This window comes from Sphaerodactylus townsendi, linkage group LG11, assembly GCF_021028975.2.
Source record: "Sphaerodactylus townsendi isolate TG3544 linkage group LG11, MPM_Stown_v2.3, whole genome shotgun sequence".
Classification (NCBI taxonomy): domain Eukaryota; kingdom Metazoa; phylum Chordata; class Lepidosauria; order Squamata; family Sphaerodactylidae; genus Sphaerodactylus; species Sphaerodactylus townsendi.
The window spans coordinates 4461655-4482183 of record NC_059435.1 but is presented as its reverse complement, the minus strand read 5'-3'; the positions used below and the strand labels follow the sequence as shown (position 1 = coordinate 4482183).

At 47.3% G+C, this 20529-nt stretch overlaps 1 protein-coding gene across 1 annotated transcript in view; it reads right to left on the bottom strand.

Annotated features, from left to right (window-relative positions):
- FHOD3 (formin homology 2 domain containing 3) overlaps positions 1-20529 on the bottom strand; it is a 372798-nt gene that overhangs the window by 60643 nt on the left and 291626 nt on the right. Inside the window, 4 exon segments of the mRNA XM_048511340.1 lie at positions 4823-5116; positions 11984-12192; positions 17357-17407; positions 18733-18867. Of these exon segments, the coding sequence (XP_048367297.1) occupies positions 4823-5116; positions 11984-12192; positions 17357-17407; positions 18733-18867 (689 nt within the window).

Below are 20529 nucleotides of genomic sequence, written 5' to 3'. Positions count from 1 at the left end.
GCATTAAGCTTGCTGTATAATGCATATTGATTTGCTTTTGCTAGTTGGAAGTTTCAATGACGGCCTTGAATAATAAAAAGTGCTGGCAGAAAGTCAATGTTATAAAATATTCTGCAAAACTCTTCTCTCGTGCATTCAAGAGTTTAGTGCAGTGATGTGTTGGCGCAAAGAGCTCTGATTTCAAGTGAAATACATTACAAAGAGATGCTGGGGCCCAAAGGGTGAATCTATATGACCATTCTCAAAGAACCAAGGTGGTAGTGAGCATAATCTTATTTCTGTTTTGCTACTACATCAGTCTGGAAGGTAATGACTGAATACACTGTGGATATTTGGTGAAGATTTCCTGGATGCATTGCGATCTTCTGCATTTTATAGGGTCTCCTCCTGGATCTGATTTCGTTTAAAAGAATATTTCCTACATTATAACGCCAGCGGCAACCAAGTTACCCCTGTAGAAACTGCACGTACCTGGAAGCAACCTTTTCTTATATCTGTGGCATCTGGCCATTAAGCACCAGGGCAAGATCTTTTTTGGCCCCAGTCTTTCCAGTGGAACTCTCTGCCACCTGAGACCAGGCCTCTGTGGGATGCATTACAATTTTGCGGGGCCTGCAAGGCAGAGATGTTCTGCCTGGTATATGGTTGAGGCCGTTCAGATTTACCAACTGCCTGGCCTCTCTTTCCCCTCTTCCATCCCTTCCTCTATTTTCTTGCCTTTCCTTCTCTTTCCCTTTCCTTTTCTTCTCTCCTTCCCCCTTTCTGTCCTCCCCTTCCCCTTACTTTTTTGTTGAACAAGTTGAAACTAAGGGTTGATGAGTTACAGTGATATAGCCAGACATACTAGATGAAACCCCTGTGGGAATGTAGAATTAAAAATGATGGGGTGCCAAACTCTTGTATTTTCTAAAGCCAGGGACTATATTTCATTATTCTCAGCATGGGCTAACTGACTACGCTTTCGGCAGGTAAGCTTGATGGTAGTTCCGTAGTCCATAATGATCTTGAGCGCCAAAGGTTCCGCTACTCATTGTTCTAACTGTAACTGCCATTGATTTAGGGCTTGAGCATTTTCGCATTGTTTAAAGTATTCTAGTTGTTTATTAGATTAGAAAATTAACTGATTGGGAATAAGGGAATTTCAGTGGATAGCCGTTTTAGGAAGCGTGAATCCAAATTCTGAGCCCGGCATCTAATGGAGTAGAGGGGGATAAAAATCAACATAAAGTAAAATAAAGTGAGGCATTTCAGTAGCTTCATCAATGATCCATCTGAACATGTGGTCAAATTTGTAAATGTAGGAGAGGCGCCCTTTCTTCTACAACCAAAATAGATTGAAGTTGTCATTAAATTTGGTCCACGGTCAGTCTTAAATGTTTGGAAACTAACACAGAAATTGCACCGTCCCAAGGACAGAGTACCCTTGTAAATCTACTGAAGTCAGTGGACTATGAAAGGCACAACTCCACACCGGATTGTCATGTGAGTCTGTTAATAGGTGATCAATGTCTTATGTTCTAACATGTCTCTTCAGTGCATTCTTTACTGTTTGAGAATTTTGTGTATATTTCTAATGAAGAACTTTCCATAATCTTCCCCAGCAATACTGTGTCTTTCTTTGAGATGTGGTTTGCTTACAGATAGGCTAAAACCTAATAAAAAACACAGTGTCTGAGGCCAAGGAAGCGGCCGCTGTAGCCCTGGTTGTCATTGCTGGAGACTGTGCAGTCCCTCAGGAGAGCTTAGTCCGGATTCCTATAAACACCTGGCATATGTAAATGCCCCTTTTTTGGCAGTCTCCATGAGAGATGGGAAAAACCCAGGGGGAAATCGGGAAAAACAACAACCCCTTTTCACCTGCTCTTTTCCTAGGCCTCTTTTTAATTTTCAGAAGAAAAATTTGAGGGAGAGCTGAAAAAAGGGCTATTAAATATTTATCTCTTAGAATAAGTGAAGATGCAGGGTTTTTTATACAATACATGTACAGCAAGCAATTGTCTGGGGGATTCTGCGTGGGTCAAAAACAACGGTGTGAAAATGGTGTGAAAATAAACTCTTTTACATCATTTTACATCATTTTCACACCGTTTTCACACCGCTGTTTTTGGCCCACCTGGAATCCGCCTCTGATAACTTTTCCAATTTTCTTCCAATGGAAAAATGTACAATTGGGCAGGGGGATACACCATCTCCGGCAGCTCCTAGTAACCACTGACATCACTTCCAGACCCATAGAAGTGCCTGCCCCCCCTCCCCCATTTTGACACTATTTTCTTCCTCAACGGCTCAGATTCTGGCTTGCCAAAATGGCAGGGCACTGGGGTCAGATGGAACACTCCCCACTCTATTTTCTGGATCCATCCTTGAACATAGCTGCTAAGCCTGTATCTTTAAAAAGCATTAATGGAGGTAATGATTGCATATGATAAAGATCCATGGTCAAATAATATTGATAAAAACCCTATTTATCCGTGAATCCAATGGCCCTGATCCATACAGCTGCACAGGTAGGAAAAAACTGTTATGTACCAGATGTCTGACAAATGATCAACAGCATCAATGAATGGCATGGAACCTGGCCTTCCACCCTCCCACTTCCAAATATAGGAGGCAGTTCCCTACCCATTAATAGTTTCATCAGCATGGTAATAGCTGAGAGGATCTACCGTCTATTCAGCCACGCATGCAGGGTTTGCAATCTAGTGTCAGGAAACGGGCGCTCAGCTGTGAAAGTGAAGTCCATCCTTGGACACCACATGGACAGACCTCTCTTCTTGGATGCAGAGTTCTTGGTTCAAAGATGGATGCAGAAATGTGGAACCTCCCGTCTTGGGCAAATCAACCCTACTGAGAGAGTCTCACTCACACTCAGACATTCCCCTTAATGCGCACGCACGCACGCACGCACGCACGCACGCACGCATGCACGCACGCACGCACCATTCCCACCATTATTTTCTTTTTCCTTTCTACTCTCCGCTGGATCCTACTATAGCAGATTGACTGATTCAATGCTTCCTTTATAGGTCTTGTGCTTTTACTCCTGAGAGCAAATTTCACCTTATTAAAGGTGATTCCCCCTATTTTAATCTGGGATAATGAGGAAATCATTGCACTTCTCTCTCTCTCTCTCTCTCTCTCTCTCTCTCTCTCTCTCTCTCTCTCTCTCTCTCTCTCTCTCTTTCTCTCTCTCTCTCTCCCCCCCCCCCTCTCTCTCTCATGATTTTTTAAGGCATTAAGTATTGTGCTATGGGTGTCATTAGCTGTCCTGAGCCTGACTTGCCAGGAAAGGGTGGAGTAGAAACCTAATAAAATAAAACAAATTTAATTTAATGAAGTTTCTTTTTATTAATGAAATAAGGGCAGCCTCATCCAAACAGGAGGTGGCAGGCCACAGTGCTGGTGTGGCGCTGCCCCGCTGCTCGCACAGGGGGTTCCTGGCAGCCCGAGGAGGCTCGCAAAGCACAAGACTCTGCCTGCCACTGAAAAGACTTTGTGGGCTACAAGGGACCTGTGCCACCCAACAGGCTACACTGGTGGCCTGGGCCTCAGGACGCAGGCACAGTGCCCAGCCCCATGTTCTAGTGCTGGCGGCGTGGAAGGGTGGCGGCTGCCACACATCAGCCGTCTTTGTTGGTCAGCAGGCTTGTCAAGGTAGACAGGTGGAAATGAGTTCCTAGGGAACACACTTCTTTGATTCCCCTACTTTCCTTATCTTCATTAGACCACAGAAATTTACATATAGATTGTTCTAAAGAGGCAAGAATCTCAACAGGATTTAGCCTACATTGGAATGCAAACATAAATCTTAGTAGAACAGTTTGCACTACAGGTTCTGTGCCAGTGGCGTATCTGTCTAGACACGTGGGGTAACCCATGTCTCCTGGCGCACACCATCTGGTCACATGGGGGCGCAAAATCCACCCCCCTCACGTGTCTCAAATAAGGCAATACATCGCCAAACAGCCAAATCTTTAAACAGGAAAAAAGGCACACTAATATTAAGACCTGAAGGAATGTGTGAAAAAGCCATTTGAAAAATCCTAATCTTCTGAAAAACACCTTTCTGGTTTGGAAGGAAAGTGTCCTGAAATGTCAGGGTCCCTTTCCCTTGACGTGGAAATTAAATGAATGACAACGCACATCTCTCAACTCTGTTTCTGGCCAGGCAGTGAATTTAAAAGGGATTTTGAAATGTGAGTGCAGACAGTCATACTGATGTATTGTCGAATACATCAGTATGTATTCCATCAGTATGTATCCCACCAGTGACCTTGCTATCTCCATTGTTACTCCCATGCTATAGACTTCATTGTTACACATTCAGATGACCTCAACTATTGACCTGGCTGTCTTCTTTGTTACTCACAGACAATGTTTCTTTACCCACCCTGGACACTCCAACAGGTATATATACTCCACTTGCTTTCCCAACATCAGATCCTCTGAAGATGCCAGCCACAGATGCAGGCGAAACGTCAGGAGAGAATGCTGCTAGAACACAGCCAGACAGCCCGGAAACCACACAGCACCCAAGTCATACTGATCTTCAGGTAGGACCACAAATGGCTGGTGAGGATACTAAACCCACTGGAATATACCTTCTCACTAGCAGCTGACGCCTCCAACTCTGAGGCTTTACGCAGAAAATCTCCCCTAATCTCTACACTGAATTCCTGTGCAATTAGGGGCTAATAACGGACTCCCCAAAGACAACCTGAGTGCGGTGCTTTGTTCTCTTATAACACAGGTTAAAATGAAGCTTCCGTTTCGACATTACAAAAACGGCCAACTGCGATGGGAAAAAAAGACTCCACAGTACCAGTCTCATTGTCACTGGTCAACTTGTCCTCCCTCTCTAAGGTGCTGCTGGCTGAGGAGATGCTGGAGGCCGAGCAGTTGTCTTTCTCGTTCACTTCCTCATTCTGCCGCTCTTTTTCGCTCAGGACGGAGCCGTCTTCCGACTCTTGTTCCGGGCCTTGCTCCACTTCGCTCTCCGGCTCCGCCTCAGCAGCCTCCGCTTCGTGAGGCGTCCCCGCTTCCTTCTTGCCCTGCTCTGGCTTCGCTTCTCCCTCTGGCTCCACTTCCGGTTCGCATTCAGGGTCACTGGCGCTCACTGGTGGAAAGAACAACGAAGAAAGAGATTCACTTAGAACTGTTCCTCCTGCAGCCTGAAGCCCAGTGAATTCCATCTGGTTTTGTGCTTCCTCAGGGGCTGTCTTTCAGAAATGGATGGGTCTGGCACACAGCGGTGGATGGCTGCGCCACTCAGACACTTTGTAGATCTGCCATTCCTTGCTTGAGTCAAGTGGCATCAAATGTTGAAGTTTATGTTAACTATATATAAGCATAAGTATAAGCATTTTATTGTCATTGTGCGCACATGACGAAATTTACAGCAGCATTCCTCGATGCACACAATTTCAGACTCATACCCCATCCTCACTTTCCCCTTCCTCCACCCACCCTACACAGCCCCAAACACATCAACCCGAAGCCGCGGAGTTCAGCATCGCCACAGCTCTTGAGTAGAAGCTGTCTCTAAGCCTCTTTGTCCTAGTTTTGAGAGACCTGTATCGTCTGCCGGATGGTCACAGTTCAAAAAGAGAGTGTGCTGGATGAGACGGGTCCCTCAGAATATTTTGGGCTTTTTTTAGGCTTCGGGAATTATAGAGTTCTTCCAAGGAGGGAATATATGTTGGAGTTCTTCCAAGGAGGGATATATGTTCACATATATATGTTTATATATTGAAAAATTTAGCAATCTGCGTATTAAGCACCTTATTATCCCATTCACAATTGATGCTGAATACAACCATGACCTCAAGGAAGAAACTTTTTTTAAAAAAAGCTACACAACAAGGTGACTTTCAGGTGTTGAAAGCAATTCTTTATAGCAAATGAATTTTCACCAGGTGTGGAATGCTTACACACACACACACACACGCACACACACACACATACAATAAATCAAGTGTGTTAGTTTTACGATTGCAGCAAATGCGGATGCTCAGAAAGGGCCTCGCATCGAGCTGACAGAAAGCAGCTGTTTCCTCAGGCCGGTTTTCTTCAGAACAGCCGCATCAAACACTCGCTTGGCATCTGGCACCGACCGAACTGCCAATGGTTTGGCACATGGCATCAATTGGTTTCTTAACTAGCTGGTGTCTGGCACATGCTGGGGATCTCCTCCTCTTTGCCTTTTCATGGACAAAGGAAGAAATCCAGTCATTCACCTCCATCTCCACTTGCAGCTAAATCGGCAGATGTTCACATGCAAGTTATTTGCTGCTGCAAAGAAGCCGGAAAACACCCAAAAGTATCCACGGTTAAGTAGCCCGCAGCTTGCAGAACAGAGAAGATGGTCATGCGAAAGTGATGGAAATGGGAGCATGCATGTTCAACTTTTGTGCATTCCTGAAATCACCACTTTGCTGATCTACAAATATTCTTCCAACTTTTTTCACTGCGATCAGCTTGGCCGTTCTACTCTTGCGCTTCACCCAGAGTAACAATTGGACACTTAGCAGAGCTTTGCAGCGATCCGTTGTGATTTGCCTTTTTGGTGGAGAACTTGGATTAATCCTAAAGAAAGATTAAAGGAGAGGGGAGTCCATCCTCCACATGGCAGTTTTGTAGCAAGCGATAAGGAGGATCTGTCTCAGAAATGATGAATTAAAACCAGGCATCACTTGGTTGATTGAAGACTACCATGGGGGCTTAGTAGAGGGCTCCCCAATCTTTTTGGTATGGTGACCCATTCAGGACTGGCTCAAGGGCTGGGGTTTTTTGGCACTCTGGACAAACTATGACCTTGGCACCCACGTAGCTTCGCATTCCGTTTTCTACAGTGGCCCACCAGATGTTTTGGAGAAACCAACAAACATTGCATCCCAGCTGCCCACACTATGAACCTCCTCCTCCTCCTCCTCCTCCTACTGCTGCTACTACTACTACTACTACTACTACTACTACTACTACTACTATTATTATTATTATTATTATTATTATTATTATTATTATTATTATTATTATTGTTGTTGTTGTTGTTGTTGTTGTTGTTGTTGTTGTTGTTGTTGTTGTTGTTGTTATTTGATAAACCGCCCACCCCCAAAGGGCTCTGGGCGGTGTACAGCAAAATCACAACTAAAACAATGTGCACAATAAATAAGTGATAAACAGTTAAAATACAAACTCAGAATAAGCAGCATTCTAAAACCCAGTAAAACAATATTAATAATACTAATGATGGCTCCCAATCCCAAGGCCGGGAGGGGACAGACAAGGATCCCACGAGGAAGGAAAATAGAGTTCTTTTTTCACACGTCTTCCTTTTTCTCTGTGCATGCAACTTCCCAGGGGTTTGAAAGATGGCAACCCCAAGTGTCAGTTCCATTGCTCCAACTGCGACATTTGGTTGTCCTCACATTTAAGGTTGTCCACTTGGCTTCTACTACAATCTGTTCCTTCTCACAAATGGCTCCATCTTTGTGAAACAGGTTTCCTGAGGAGGTGATGCCTTCATTAGGCACTGAAAGGCCATTTTATTTTCAAGCTCTCCCTATCCCATCAATCAAATTTCATTTGATGGATATTGAGACTGGACCCTTTCAGTGGCAGCCCCACGATTATGGTACAGCCTCCCCAGACACTTCCGATCTTTAGGAGGCAGCTGAAGATAGTTTTATTTAGGACTGCATTTGGTTAAGTTCACTAGCAGCCCTGAGTTGGGATCCAAAATTTTTTTAAAAATGTTTTTCTGTTTTTTCTGTCTTCTATCCATATTGGAAGCTGCCTCGAGCACCACGAGGAAGAAAAGGGGCAAAAATGTTTTAAATAAAAGGGCAGGAAACTGGGCAGATTAAGGCAAATTGAGGCCCTAACCCATAGGTGTCAAACTCGCGGCCCTCCAGATGTTATGGACTACAGTTCCCATCATCCCCTGCCAGCATCATGTAGTCCATAACATCTGGAGGGTCGTGAGTTTGACACCTGTGCCCTAACCTATGAAAAGTGTAAGAGACCCTGCAGAATTGCTGACTAAATGATAATTTAGTCATTTTAGAGGGTTTTTTTTCTTTTTGTTTTGTAATCCTAATTTTTTAATCCTAATTTTGTAATCCTAATTTTTTATACCCTGAACTGTAGTTGATTTAGTTTGTGCATAAATTCAGTTCTGGATATACAAAATTACCTTCTCCAGTTCTGACTGAGATTTGGGATGGAGTGGGACTCAAGACTCATCAAAAATGGACAAATCTGCCTTCTGCCAGGTTAGTCATTATCTTTTGAGGGGGAGGTGTGAGCACTGCCCTAAAATGGATGCCTCCGGAGCAGGAGCCAAACGGAACACTTCCCTCCTCACTCCTCCTGTCAAGAAGGAAATCCTGAAGCTGGAATAGAACTACACACTAGCTAATCCTCCTCCTCCTCCTCCTCCTCCTCCTCCTCCTCAGGAATACCCTTTCATTAGAATGGGAGAAGCTGACAATGCCAATAGAATGGGGGAAGCTGACAATAGAACTACACACTAGCTAATCCTCCTCCTCCTCTTCCTCTTCCTCCTCCTCCAAGGGAATACCCTTTCATTAGAATGGGGGAAGCCAACAATGCCCCACCTTTCTGGAAAGCTAGGGGGCACCAAGGGAAGCCTCAGCACCCACGGGCACTTTGTTGGGGAATCCTGACCTAGAGCTCTGTGGTGATCGAGAGCTGCACTGTTTGCTGACCCAGACTGTCCACTAAGAGGATGAAAACTGCTCTGAGCAGCCCACCCTCTTTACATGTGTGTGTATGTAGCTGCCTTAGAAACTTCTGTGCGCATTCTTGTCAAGCATTCCTCTGGCAAAGCGTGGAGCACCTGCTGTCTGCTGAAAGCGACGCCACACCTCCACGATGGAGAGTTATCCTGTGCACCTGTTAGACATTGATTCCTCCCACATACCAAAGCACTCCATTTTATATTGTAATGTTTGGACTAATTCCCAGAGACATACACTAAAATAATCATCATGAAAGAGATAGTTACTCTCTGCACACATTTGGAAAAAAAAAACACCCCTTAACGTTAGTGGAAGGGAAAAGATGCCTGATGTTGGATTTTAATGACTGCCATTCTGATCATTTCTGAACCAAAGTGGTTTTACAGACACACAGCAGTTGGAGAGATTCTCACAATCAGAAGCAAAATGGGTCATGCAAGCAAGAAGCCGTGCAAACCGAAATCACGCAGGACAGAAGGGCTCCTTCCGCACATGCAGAATAATGCACTTTCAAACTACTTTCAATGCTCTTTGAAGCTGTGCGGAATGGCAAAATCCACTTGCAAACAGTTATGAAAGTGGTTTGAAAACGCATTATTTTGCGTGTGCAGAAGGGGCCAGAGCCCTCAAAGTTAGGATCTGCTATTGATCTTTCTTTGCAAGGGCCGCTGCTCTCCCGGCATGCTTCGAGGGACAGGGGCCAACAAAGACAACAAACTGCAGTGGCAGAAGCCAAGGAAGCCAAACACAAGTCACGGAGGCAAAATAAAGTCACGGGACAAGACAGTGGTCATTGGCCCCACCAACCTCAAAGCCATGCAAGTTAAAACATTTGAAAAAGTTTCTTCTCCTTCAGAAAGAAGTTAAATGTCTTACCTTGAAGTAAAGAAGTCACACACATACAGAACCTCTCTGCGTGCATCAGCAGCAGTGGCACAAAAGCCTCATCAGAAGCCAATCATGGCACAACCCAGCCAAAATTAAGCCCACAGATCTCAGCAGGAAGGACCAAGGGCACGTGCTGCTCACCACGGACACCAACGGGATTGATCAATGACAGACTTTGGCTTGGCCATTCTCCGTGTTTCGTCTCCCGTCCCTCCCTCAACTACTTGCCCTCAGTCTGTTGCAAGCCCACTCATTCCTCGCTCTGCAGCACGTCGAAGAAGGAATTTGTACCCAAAGAGTGGAGCTTTTTTTGTCTTAGTGATTCTGTTTTTCCCATTCAATGCAGCCCTTCTGGGGGAAAAAGGGTCCCGGCAGCACGAGCATCCCGCTTCTCACAGAGAATCTTCATGAACAAAATTCAAAATGGGCAGAAGGCTTCCTGGATCCCCCAAATTGCTGCCCAAACTACATTCGAAATGCAGTGTGAACCCATTCAAGTTCCAACAGAAGTTTGCAAAGCTGCATGCAGAGGCGTATTGGGGGGAAATGGCACCCGGAGACAACCCCTTCTCCCCCCCCCCCCGCGCCCCATCCCCCGGCCTCTGTGCAGGCCGGCAGGGCCTGGGGAAGCCTGCATGGAGGCCGGGGCAGGGTTCGGCTGGGGTGGGCAGCCCAGGCAGGCACTGTGGTCGTGTGCCTCCAAGTCCCACCCTCCCCCCACCTCCTGTCCTGAGCCAGCCTGCAGGGAGGCGGGGGGCGGGGCTCGGTTGTTCCATGTCCGCATAGGCCGTACGCCTCTTGCTGGGTGTATTGTACCTCTGGGGGCAGGGGGAGTTTACAAGCTGCATAGGGGACACCTAAGTTTTACTGGTTAGTCCTTAGGATCATAACCTGGAAGAGGCACTACACTTTCAAGGTGTGATCTAACCAGAATTAGGAGCAGCAGTGGCCTAGGAGGCTAAGAGCTCGTGTATCTAATCTGGAGGAACCGGGTTTGATTCCCCGCTCTGCCGCCTGAGCTGTGGAGGCTTATCTGGGGAATTCAGATTAGCCTGTGCACTCCCACACATGCCAGCTGGGTGACCTTGGGCTAGTCACAGCTTCTCGGAGCTCTCTCAGCCCCACCTACCTCACAGGGTTGTTGTGAGGGGGAAAGGGCAAGGAGATTGAAAGCCCCTTTGAGTCTCCTGCAGGAGAGAAAGGGGGGATATAAATCCAAACTCCTCCTCCTCCTCCTCCTCCTCTTCCTCCTCTTCCTCTTCTTCTTCTTCTTGAATTCATGTGCTTAGAACTCCTACTGAAACTGAGAAGACCCTAAAGTATTGTCGAAGGCTTTCACGGCCGGAATCACTAGGGTGCTGTGTGGTTTCCGGGCTGTATGGCCGTGTTCTAGCAGCATTCTCTGCTGACGTTTTGCCTGCATCTGTGGCTGGCATCTCAGATCCTCTGAAGATGCCAGCCACAGATGCAGGCGAAACGTCAGGAGAGAATGCTTCTACAACACGGCCATACAGCCTGGAAACCACACAGCACCCCAGACCCTAAAGTACTTATTTGTCTACTTCTCTTATATCCCACTTTTCTCCTCAATGGGGACCTAAAGTAGCTGACATAATTCTCCTTTTCTCCATTTTATCCTCACAACAACCCTGCGAGGTAGGTTAGGCTGAGAGTGTGTGACTGGTCCAGAGTCACCCAATGAGCTTCCATAGCACAGCGGGGAATTGAACGTGGGCCTCCCAGATCCTACTCAGACATTCTTAACCATTACACTACACTGGCTGTAAACTCTTAGCTCTGGCCGGACCACCTGCCTTCCACGTTCAGACTTTGTGAGCTCGGCTCAGCAAATATTAAGATGCTAAATTACACGAGATAAATGCTAGAATGCTTTAAAAGAAGAAGAAGAAGAAGAAGAAGAGTTTGGATTTATATCCCCCCTTTCTCTCCTGCAGGAGACTCAAAGGGGCTTACAATCTCCTTGCCCTTCCCTCCTCACAACAAACACCCTGTGAGGTAGGTGGGGCTGAGGGAGCTCCGAGAAGCTGTGACTAGCCCAAGGTCACCCAGCTGACGTGTGTGGGAGTGCTCAGGCTAATCTGAATTCCCCAGATAAGCCTCCACAGCTCAAGCGGCAGAGCTGGGAATCAAACCCGGTTCCTCCAGATTAGATACACGAGCTCTTAACCTCCTACGCCACTGCGTAGGCTTTTCCGTAGCAACACTCTCCATCCAATTCGTGCCACCCTGAAATCTAACCTACTGCACCTGCTGACGGTGCCAGAAGAAATGAACAGGTGGTTACACCCTCTTCAGGGTTCACCAGCACTTACCTTCCAAGGTGTGAAGAGCCCCGCAAGAGGTCGCAGGGGTGCTTGGCTCCTCCTGAGAATCAGCTGACCCGGGGCTGACACACTGGGGAACGGGAACAGTTGACGAACCCTCCAAATTCAGAGGCAAGTCGCTCCGGCCCCTGGAGGCGCTCCGGCTCCTTAGCTCCTTCTCATACTCCTCTGCTGCCAATTTCTCCAAGTATTTGTATCTGAAAAGTTAAATTCCAAAGGGATGCCGTAAAGAAGGAGAAAGCTGCTGCCAGCGCTCGGCTGTGGCTGGAACACCTGCAGGAAAGAGCGGACTCCCCGACCCACGAGGCGCTCCGCAAAACTAACTGCCGAGTTAATCTTCTGCGGGAAAAAGATGCACCAGAACAATATGTCTAGATCTATATTTACCTAGAAGAGTTTATATAACTCATGTCAAATCAAGAGATATCAGTAAGTTCAATTTGAATCGAACAGTCACCGTCGCCTCCTTGGTAACGTTGATCAGCTTTTCCTCTCTCTCTCTCTCAAAAAATAAAAAGCCCTCAAACGTTTTAGACTTGCTGAAAGCAGAGGAAGCCAAATTGAGTGCCACACAGGAGAGCAGAACTTGCAGGAAGCAACGCCACATATAAATGTTTGGACTGAGAATAGTTTGAATCTTCGGACTTGCTTCTGTTTGCTTTGAGAGCAGCCTGCTGCATTTCACTTGGTGCTCTCCGGAGTCTACAATGGAAACTAATTTTTTTTTTTAATCTTAAAAGATTTCTCGGCAGGACTCGAGACATCCAATAGCTGGGATATGACGTTGTGTGTATAGTTTGTTCATCAAAGTCAAGTCGAAAAGAACAAAGATACATCTGTTTTGCATTTCAGGCAGGGAGGACTCACTGTTTATTAAGACCAGCTACCAATCGTATTCTCCATACACTGCTTTATACGTTCAGATCAAAATAACTTTGAAATATGTGCCCCTGCCAGATGTCTGCTAATTTTATCCACCGTTATTTGCTGGTAGAATACATTTATGAATGCAGATGTAAAAGTGGGCTCCTGACATTGTCTGTCTTACTCAGATGTGAATCATGCCAAAAGCTGAATCAATGCTATCTTCCCGCACCCCACGTGAACACTGTCCAGTCTCCAATACCCTACCATGCCAGAATGTACAACAGTGCCAAACTGCCCATAACTGAGTCATACTGTTCTACTGCTTACAGGCTTTCTCCATTATCATTTTGATTTTGTGAAAGAATAAGAAATACCTGGCTCAGAGAAGCCTATTCTCCTATCTTTCTGTATGTTATTTTGTGGAAGAAGATAAGCTTACACTAGTGACTCATACAGAGACACAATGGAAAGCCTCTCCTGAGAGTAACTAATTCTGTTTTGTCTTTGTTTTGAAAGTGGTTCCATGCTCCAGTCACACCCAGCACAGAGACACAACGGCAGATGATCCACCCTCAGGAGAGGAGGACCAGAAGAGGCAAGACTGGGGAAGTCCGTTGTTCCATGCTCAGCCTCCTCGGCAGAAGCTTTAACGATTTAAGCCTCGTAGCTGGTGAATTGCAGCAATGCAAAGATAGAACTGTCTGCTACGAATTGAAAACAACTGTGCCATTTACTTAGAGCCGTGGTGGCGAACCTTTGGCATTCCAGATGTTATGGACTACAATTCCCATCAGCCCCCCAGCCCCCCCCCCCCCCCCCCCCCCCCCCCCCCCCCCCCCCCCCCCCCCTCCCCCCCCCCCCTCCCCCCACACACCCCCCAACTCCCCCCCCCCCCCCCCCCCCCCCCCCCACCCCCCCCCCCCCCCCCCCCCCCCCCCCCCCCCCCCCCCCCCCCCCCCCCCCCCCCCCCCCCCACCCCCCCCCCCCCCCACCCCCCCCCCCCCCCACCCCCCCCCCCCCCCACCCCCCCCCCCCCCCACCCCCCCCCCCCCCCACCCCCCCCCCCCCCCACCCCCCCCCCCCCCCACCCCCCCCCCCCCCCACCCCCCCCCCCCCCCACCCCCCCCCCCCCCCACCCCCCCCCCCCCCCACCCCCCCCCCCCCCCACCCCCCCCCCCCCCCACCCCCCCCAATCTATCTATCTATCTATCTATCTATCTATCTATCTATCTATCTATCAAACTTATATACCGCCCAATCCCCGGAGGGCTCTGGGCGGTGAACAACATGAAATTCAAATACAAATAAACATAAAATCAAATACAATAATCTCTCAATAATATAAGTTAAAATGCAGCAATTAATATGTAACAATGCCCGTTAAAATCCTTCTTAAACCATCCCAAGAGGAGAGAAGAAAGGGTGGGTTCTGTAGATGATAATAAACCCAAATTTCCATGGGGATGAAAGGGAGGGGGGGGGGGCACTTTCAGCGGCTGGACACTCCAAAGACCCAGTGGAACAACTCCGTCTTACAGGCCTTGCGGAAATCACCAAGATCCCGCAGGGCCCAGACAGCTGGAGGAAGAGTGTTCCACCAGGCAGGGGCCAAGGCTGAAAAGGTCCTGGCGCGAGTGGAGGCCAGCCGCATCATGGAGGGGCCAGGGACTACCAGTAAATTGGCCTCTGCTGAGCGCAGAGGTCTAGTGGGGACATATGGGGTAACGCGGTCCCGAAGGTATGAGGTATGATGAGCCACAGTCCCTCCCATCTTTGGTCTGTCTTCCTTGAGGTTCTTTGCCAAATGCCTCCATTTTTTACAGCTTCTGTGGCTTTTTGCAGCAGACGTCGTTGAACCAGAGAAACGGTAGACTTGCTACACTTTTTACAATTCAGATTTCTCATAAACAGGAGCCTGTCTTGCAACATCACACGAAAGTGAATTGCTAGCTGGTTCATACAGACAGAAGCATACTGTGACATGATCCAGTAGTGTTCAATTGTGCACCAAAGACAGTGGATTCCCAGGCATGAAATGTGAGCGATAAATTCCACCTATTTAACAAGACAACAATTTCAGCTTGTCCTTTGGCAAACAGTTCCATGAAAATTGCAGGGGATGTGTTGTTCCCTGGGCTCATGCCCTGGAAACTGGTGTAAATTCTAACAGCAGGACAACCCAAGGACCTTAAAACTTAAACGGGTGCATATCTCCTCCTCTTCTATGTTAACAGATACCTGAAAGTCTGGATCAGGTCCTGCATCAAATTGCAATCACAAAAAATAACCAGACCTCACATCCTACTTGCTCTGCAAAATTCAGACCAGTATATAATTTTGCTCAAGGTGGAGGGACACCACTGCTAGAGGGGGCTCCTTTATCGCTGGCCTGCTCTGCCCGGAGCCCAGGGGTTTGCCTGGACTTACCTCTTTCTATGGAGACCCAGGTTGCCCGTACGGCTCGGGTGGCATTTTTCCATCTGCGCCAAGCACGTCGACTGACCCCCGACCTCTCCCAGACTGACCTGGCCACTGTGATCCATGCAATGGTTACCTCCAGGTTAGTTTATAGCCGTGGTGGCGAACCTTTGGCACTTCAGATGTTATGGACTACAATTCCCATCAGCCCCTGCCAGCATGGCCAATTGGTAACTCGCTCTACGAGGGTCTTCCCTTATGGCTGATCCGGGAGCTGACTTTGGTCCAGAATGCAGCAACCCGGCTTCTCACGGGTAGTTCAATATGGGGCCACTTCTCTCCCATGCTGTGCCGACTGCACTGGCTCCCGCTGGCATTCCGGATCATCTTTAAGGTGCTGGTTCTAACCTTTACGGCTTTTCATGGCCTGGGGCCATATCTCAGGGACCGTCTGTCCCCCTATGTCCCCATTTGGCCTGTGCGCTTGGCAGAGGCCAATTTGCTGTTGGTCCCGGGCCCCTCCTTGATACAGCTCACCTCTACCCGACCCTGGCCCCAACCTGGTAGAACACTCTTCCTCCAACCGTCCGGGCCCTGCGGGACTTAGAACAGTTCCACAGAGCCTGCAAAACGGAGTTGTTCCGCCGGACTTTTGGAGAGGTCAGCGGTTGAGGGTGCCATTTCCTGTGTTACATGCTCTATCTGATATTTCATCTAGTTGACAGCCCTTGGTGAGTTACTGTTTGCTGTTGTTATGTCATCTTGTTCTATGGATTTACAGCTGGATATTGTTTTATGCGTTTAGATGGATTTGAATGATTATGTTTGATTGGTTTGTACATTGCCCTTTGGGGGTGGGTGGTCTATTAAATGTGATGAAAGAATGAATGAATGAATGAATGAATGAATGAATGAATGAATGAATGAATGAATGAATGAATGAATGAATGGTTTATGGGTGCTATTAGTTCACCTAAGCTCTGTGGCCGTGGAAAATGCCATCAAGTCACAGCTGATGTATGACGACGCTGTAGGAGTTTCAAGGCAAAGACCCTGAGAGGTGGTTTGCCATTGCCTTCATCTGCACAGCAACCCTGGTCTCCCATCCAAATGCTAATCAGGGCCAACCCAGCTTTGCTTCTGAGTTCGGGCTCGCCTGGGCCATCCAGGCCAGGGCAGAAACAGACAGAGGTGGCTAACCATGGCCTGTCTCTGTGTAGCGACACTGAGCTTCCTTTGTTGGTCTCCAATCCAAGGACTGCTTTCTTTTGGAGAACTGACTAGTTTGGGACATCCTGGTCAGGGGAAAGCCTGTGACGTGTCTTTTGCTCAGCAAAAACATTTATCTGACCCCTCTCAGATTTGGGTTGAAGGACAAGAAGAAGAAGAAGAAGAGTTTGGATTTATATCCTCCCTTTCTCTCCTGTAGGAGACTCAAAGGGGCTTACAATCTCCTTGCCCTTCCCCCCTCACAACAAACACCCTGTGAAGTGGGTAGGGCTGAGAGAGCTCCAAGAAGCTGTGACTAGCCCAAGGTCACCCAGCTGGCATGTGTGGGAGTGTACAGGCTAATCTGAATTCCCCAGATAAGCCTCCACAACTCAGGCGGAAGAGCAGGGAATCAAACCCGGTTCCTCCAGATTAGATACACAAGCTCTTAACCTCCTACGCCACTGCTGCTCCCTGAAACTGAAAGACTCAAGAACTGAAAGCTTCACCCACCGGCTGCTGCCTGCAGTATTTTTACCAAGCATTTCAGAAATCAAGAAAGAAGGAAGGAAGGAGAAGGAGACAGAGACAGAGGAGGATCCATAGCTTCCCATTCCTGCTTGCCTTTTGGCAGGTGTGGATGATGTCCTCGGCCCCAGCACCTGCGTCACCTCACTGCTAGTGGCACACAGTGCAAGACTTAGCTGCCTGCTAGATCTCCTTTCTGGGATGTCTGCCTGTGCTTGCTTGTGATCACAGTGAGAGAGGTGCAGTGACATGCAGGTGCAAATTAATTCTTGCCCGCCTATTTAGCCAGACATTCACACAATCAGCAGCAAATGGAAAGGAGCCGTGGGTGGTACGAACCTCTCTTCTCTTGCTTGTCTGAGTTCTTCTCGTTTATCTAGATAATTACGACTGTAAAAAAAAGATGCATACAATTACAAGGAAAAATAAATGACAAGTAGAACAAAACCAGAGCGAGAAAGACAAAACAGGAAGAAATCAAGCAGAATGTCTATAATCTACAGATGTCACCAGAATGTCTTTTCTCAGCATATGTGCTGAATATTAAGGAATATTTACTGGCCACCCCTATTAGTACCATGCAGAGAACGAATTTCTTCCATACAAAAGTATGGGCATGATGGAGGCACAATGACGGCTTTTTAAGTCCCACTAAATCAAGTGGGAGTGATGAATATCTGCCTTTGGCATATATGACTGGTAGAACAGAGACCATTTTCATAGGTTATGAAAATGAAGCTACATATTTTTGGTTGCTAAATTTGAGTCTAGTAAGAGACCAACGGGACTTTCAGGGAATAAGCTTTCAGGTCAAAGTTCAATTTGTCAGATAACTTTAATTCTCAAAAGCGTACACCTTCTCAATCTCTAAGGTGCTGCTGGAGTCGAATCGACCAACGAGGCAATTCACAGAAAAAATATTTTATTTGAATATCTTCTGATTTACAAGATTTTCATTAAGCTGTTCGATTGGGTATGATTTTTTATAGCAATTGAAGTAATTCAATAAGCCTAATAGTATCCTAATTCTTGAAACTAAAGAAAAGGTGTTACCAGTGCGTAGTTTATCAGATGCCACAGTTCTTATTTATTTTATTTATTTATTAAATTTAATATGCTGCCCCTCCTCTTTCGGTCTTAGGGCAGCACACAATATCCACAGAAAAATTCATAAAACAATCAATAATAAGCATCCAATAAAAAACACGGTAACTATCAAGATGGCGTTAATTATACAGATCCAGCTTTGGAGTGCAATGACAGACCAATGTGACGTTATCAGAGAGCTGGATGGTTTATACCAGTGATGGGATTCTAATTATTCAGCTACCGGTTCACACACACACACACCCGTCCCCCTCGCTGCCCACTTACCTGGTTGCTGCAACCCCCCCCCCTTTTTCGATATTGGGCCAGGGGGAGGCAAGGGAAGGCAGCAGCCAGGGTGGCCTTCCTGGGCTAGGGCAGTGGCCGGGAGCCCAGGGCGGGGAGGAGAGCTGAGCGAGAACTTTCCTCCCTGCATTGGATTCTGAGGTGCTAAAAGCCCTGCCGCTCCCTCTCCAAGGGTAAGGGGAGCGAGGGGGCTTTGAACAACCAGTTTGACTGAACCAGGCCAAACCAGCTGAATCTCACCTCTGGTTTATACCGAAGACAACGTGGTTTTCCCCTCTGACATCATCTTATGCCAAACAAACCAATAGGAAAAGTTCACCTACTTGAATTTGTTTCTCTCTTCACGCTCGATCCTTTGTAACCTCTCTTCTCTCTCCTGACGCCGCCTCTCTCTTTCCGCTGCCAAAGATTCTTGGTGTTGTCGGTAAGACGATGTCAGAAGACCACCCAAAGATGGCCTGCAGATTAAAATGGCAAAAATCCTGTTGGCCCATTTTGGACAGCAATTGCAGAGGGTTGGTGTTTTTTTTTTACTTAAAACATTTATCAGCTACCTTTCTTTCTTACAGAACTCAACACGGTTTGCAACACAGATAACATACATAAAATAAAATACCATTAAAGGTTTTGAATTGAATTGAAATAAAAATACATTAAAAAGGGAAAGAATTTGCAAGCCACTTTGAGACTCCTTACAAGAGAGGAAAGCAGGATATAAACCCAACTCATCTCTCTTATCTGTGCCCAGGGCAGAGCTGAAACTGCTCACTGTTTTTGAGAAGATTTTTCCCCTTCCATTTATTCTTCTGTCCCTGCTTGCAAAAGAAAAAGAAAAAGCTGGCTGGAAAGCCAGCGTGGTATGTTGGTTCAGAGCAGGTGCACTCTACTGAGGAACTGGGTTTGTGTTGCTTGAGCTGTGGAGGCTTATCTGGGGACTTCAAATTAGTCTGTGCACTCCCACACACGCCACCTGGGTGACCTTGGGCTAGTCACAGCTTCTCGGAGCTCTCTCAGCCCCACCCACTTCACAGGGTGTTTGTTGTGAGGGGGGGATGGCAAGGAGATTGTCAGCCCCTTTGAGTCTCCTACAGAAGAGAAAGGGGGATATAAATCTAAACTCTTCTTTTAAATCAAGCTTTGTGACATCATCACAAAGAAGAAGAAGAAGAAGAAGAAGAAGAAGAAGAAGAGTTTGGATTTATATCCCCCCTTTCTCTCCTGCAGGAGACTCAAAGGGGCTTACAATCTCCTTGCCCTTCCCCCCTCACAACAAACACCCTGTGAGGTGGGTGGGGCTGAGAGAGCTCCGAGAAGCTGTGACTAGCCCAAGGTCACCCAGCTGGCGTGTGTGGGAGTGTACAGGCCAATCTGAATTCCCCAGATAAGCCTCCACAGCTCAAGCGGCAGAGCTGGGAATCAAACCTGGTTCCTCCAGATCAGAGTGCACCCGCTCTTAGCCACTGCTCTTAGCCACTACGCCACTGCTCCTCAGGCTCCATCCCCAAATTCCCAGAGGTTTCCCAACATAGATCTGGCCGGCCTCTCCCTCCATCCCATGCCAGTGGCCAGGGGGACCTTACAACCCTATCGCTAGCCCAGGTAGAAGTACCAAGGAGAACAAGTGGTGGGGTGGGAAAAAAGTGAATGTCCAAACAGTATCAACCTTTTAAAAAAAGAAACTCCCACTCTACTGATAAATTCCCAGCTTCAAGCTTTCCTGACCAGCAACGTGGTTGTCTCCAGAGCTAGTACGAAAAGGCAGAGCACTCTGGGATTGGGATCGTGGAGTAGATATTTGTCACAGTGAAATTCAAACAGCCCTGCTGGGCCACCCCGGGTGGTCTCTCCCCTCCAGGAGATGACCTAGCGGCAGCCGCTCTCGGGAAGGAAATCAAGACAGCTACTTCAGAAGGGCTTATCAAATTCTTGCTTTGGAGTCTGAAGGGAGCCGCTAGCATAATTAGTGGATACATGTTACAGATAATGATAAATGAAAACAGATGTGGCTTTATTTTATCCAGGCATTAACAATAACTCAAGTTATGGAATAAGAGCATGAGTACAAAGGTGAGGCGGCGCTTGGAGACTTGCTGTTCCTTGCCTTAAGAAATAAGCTTTAA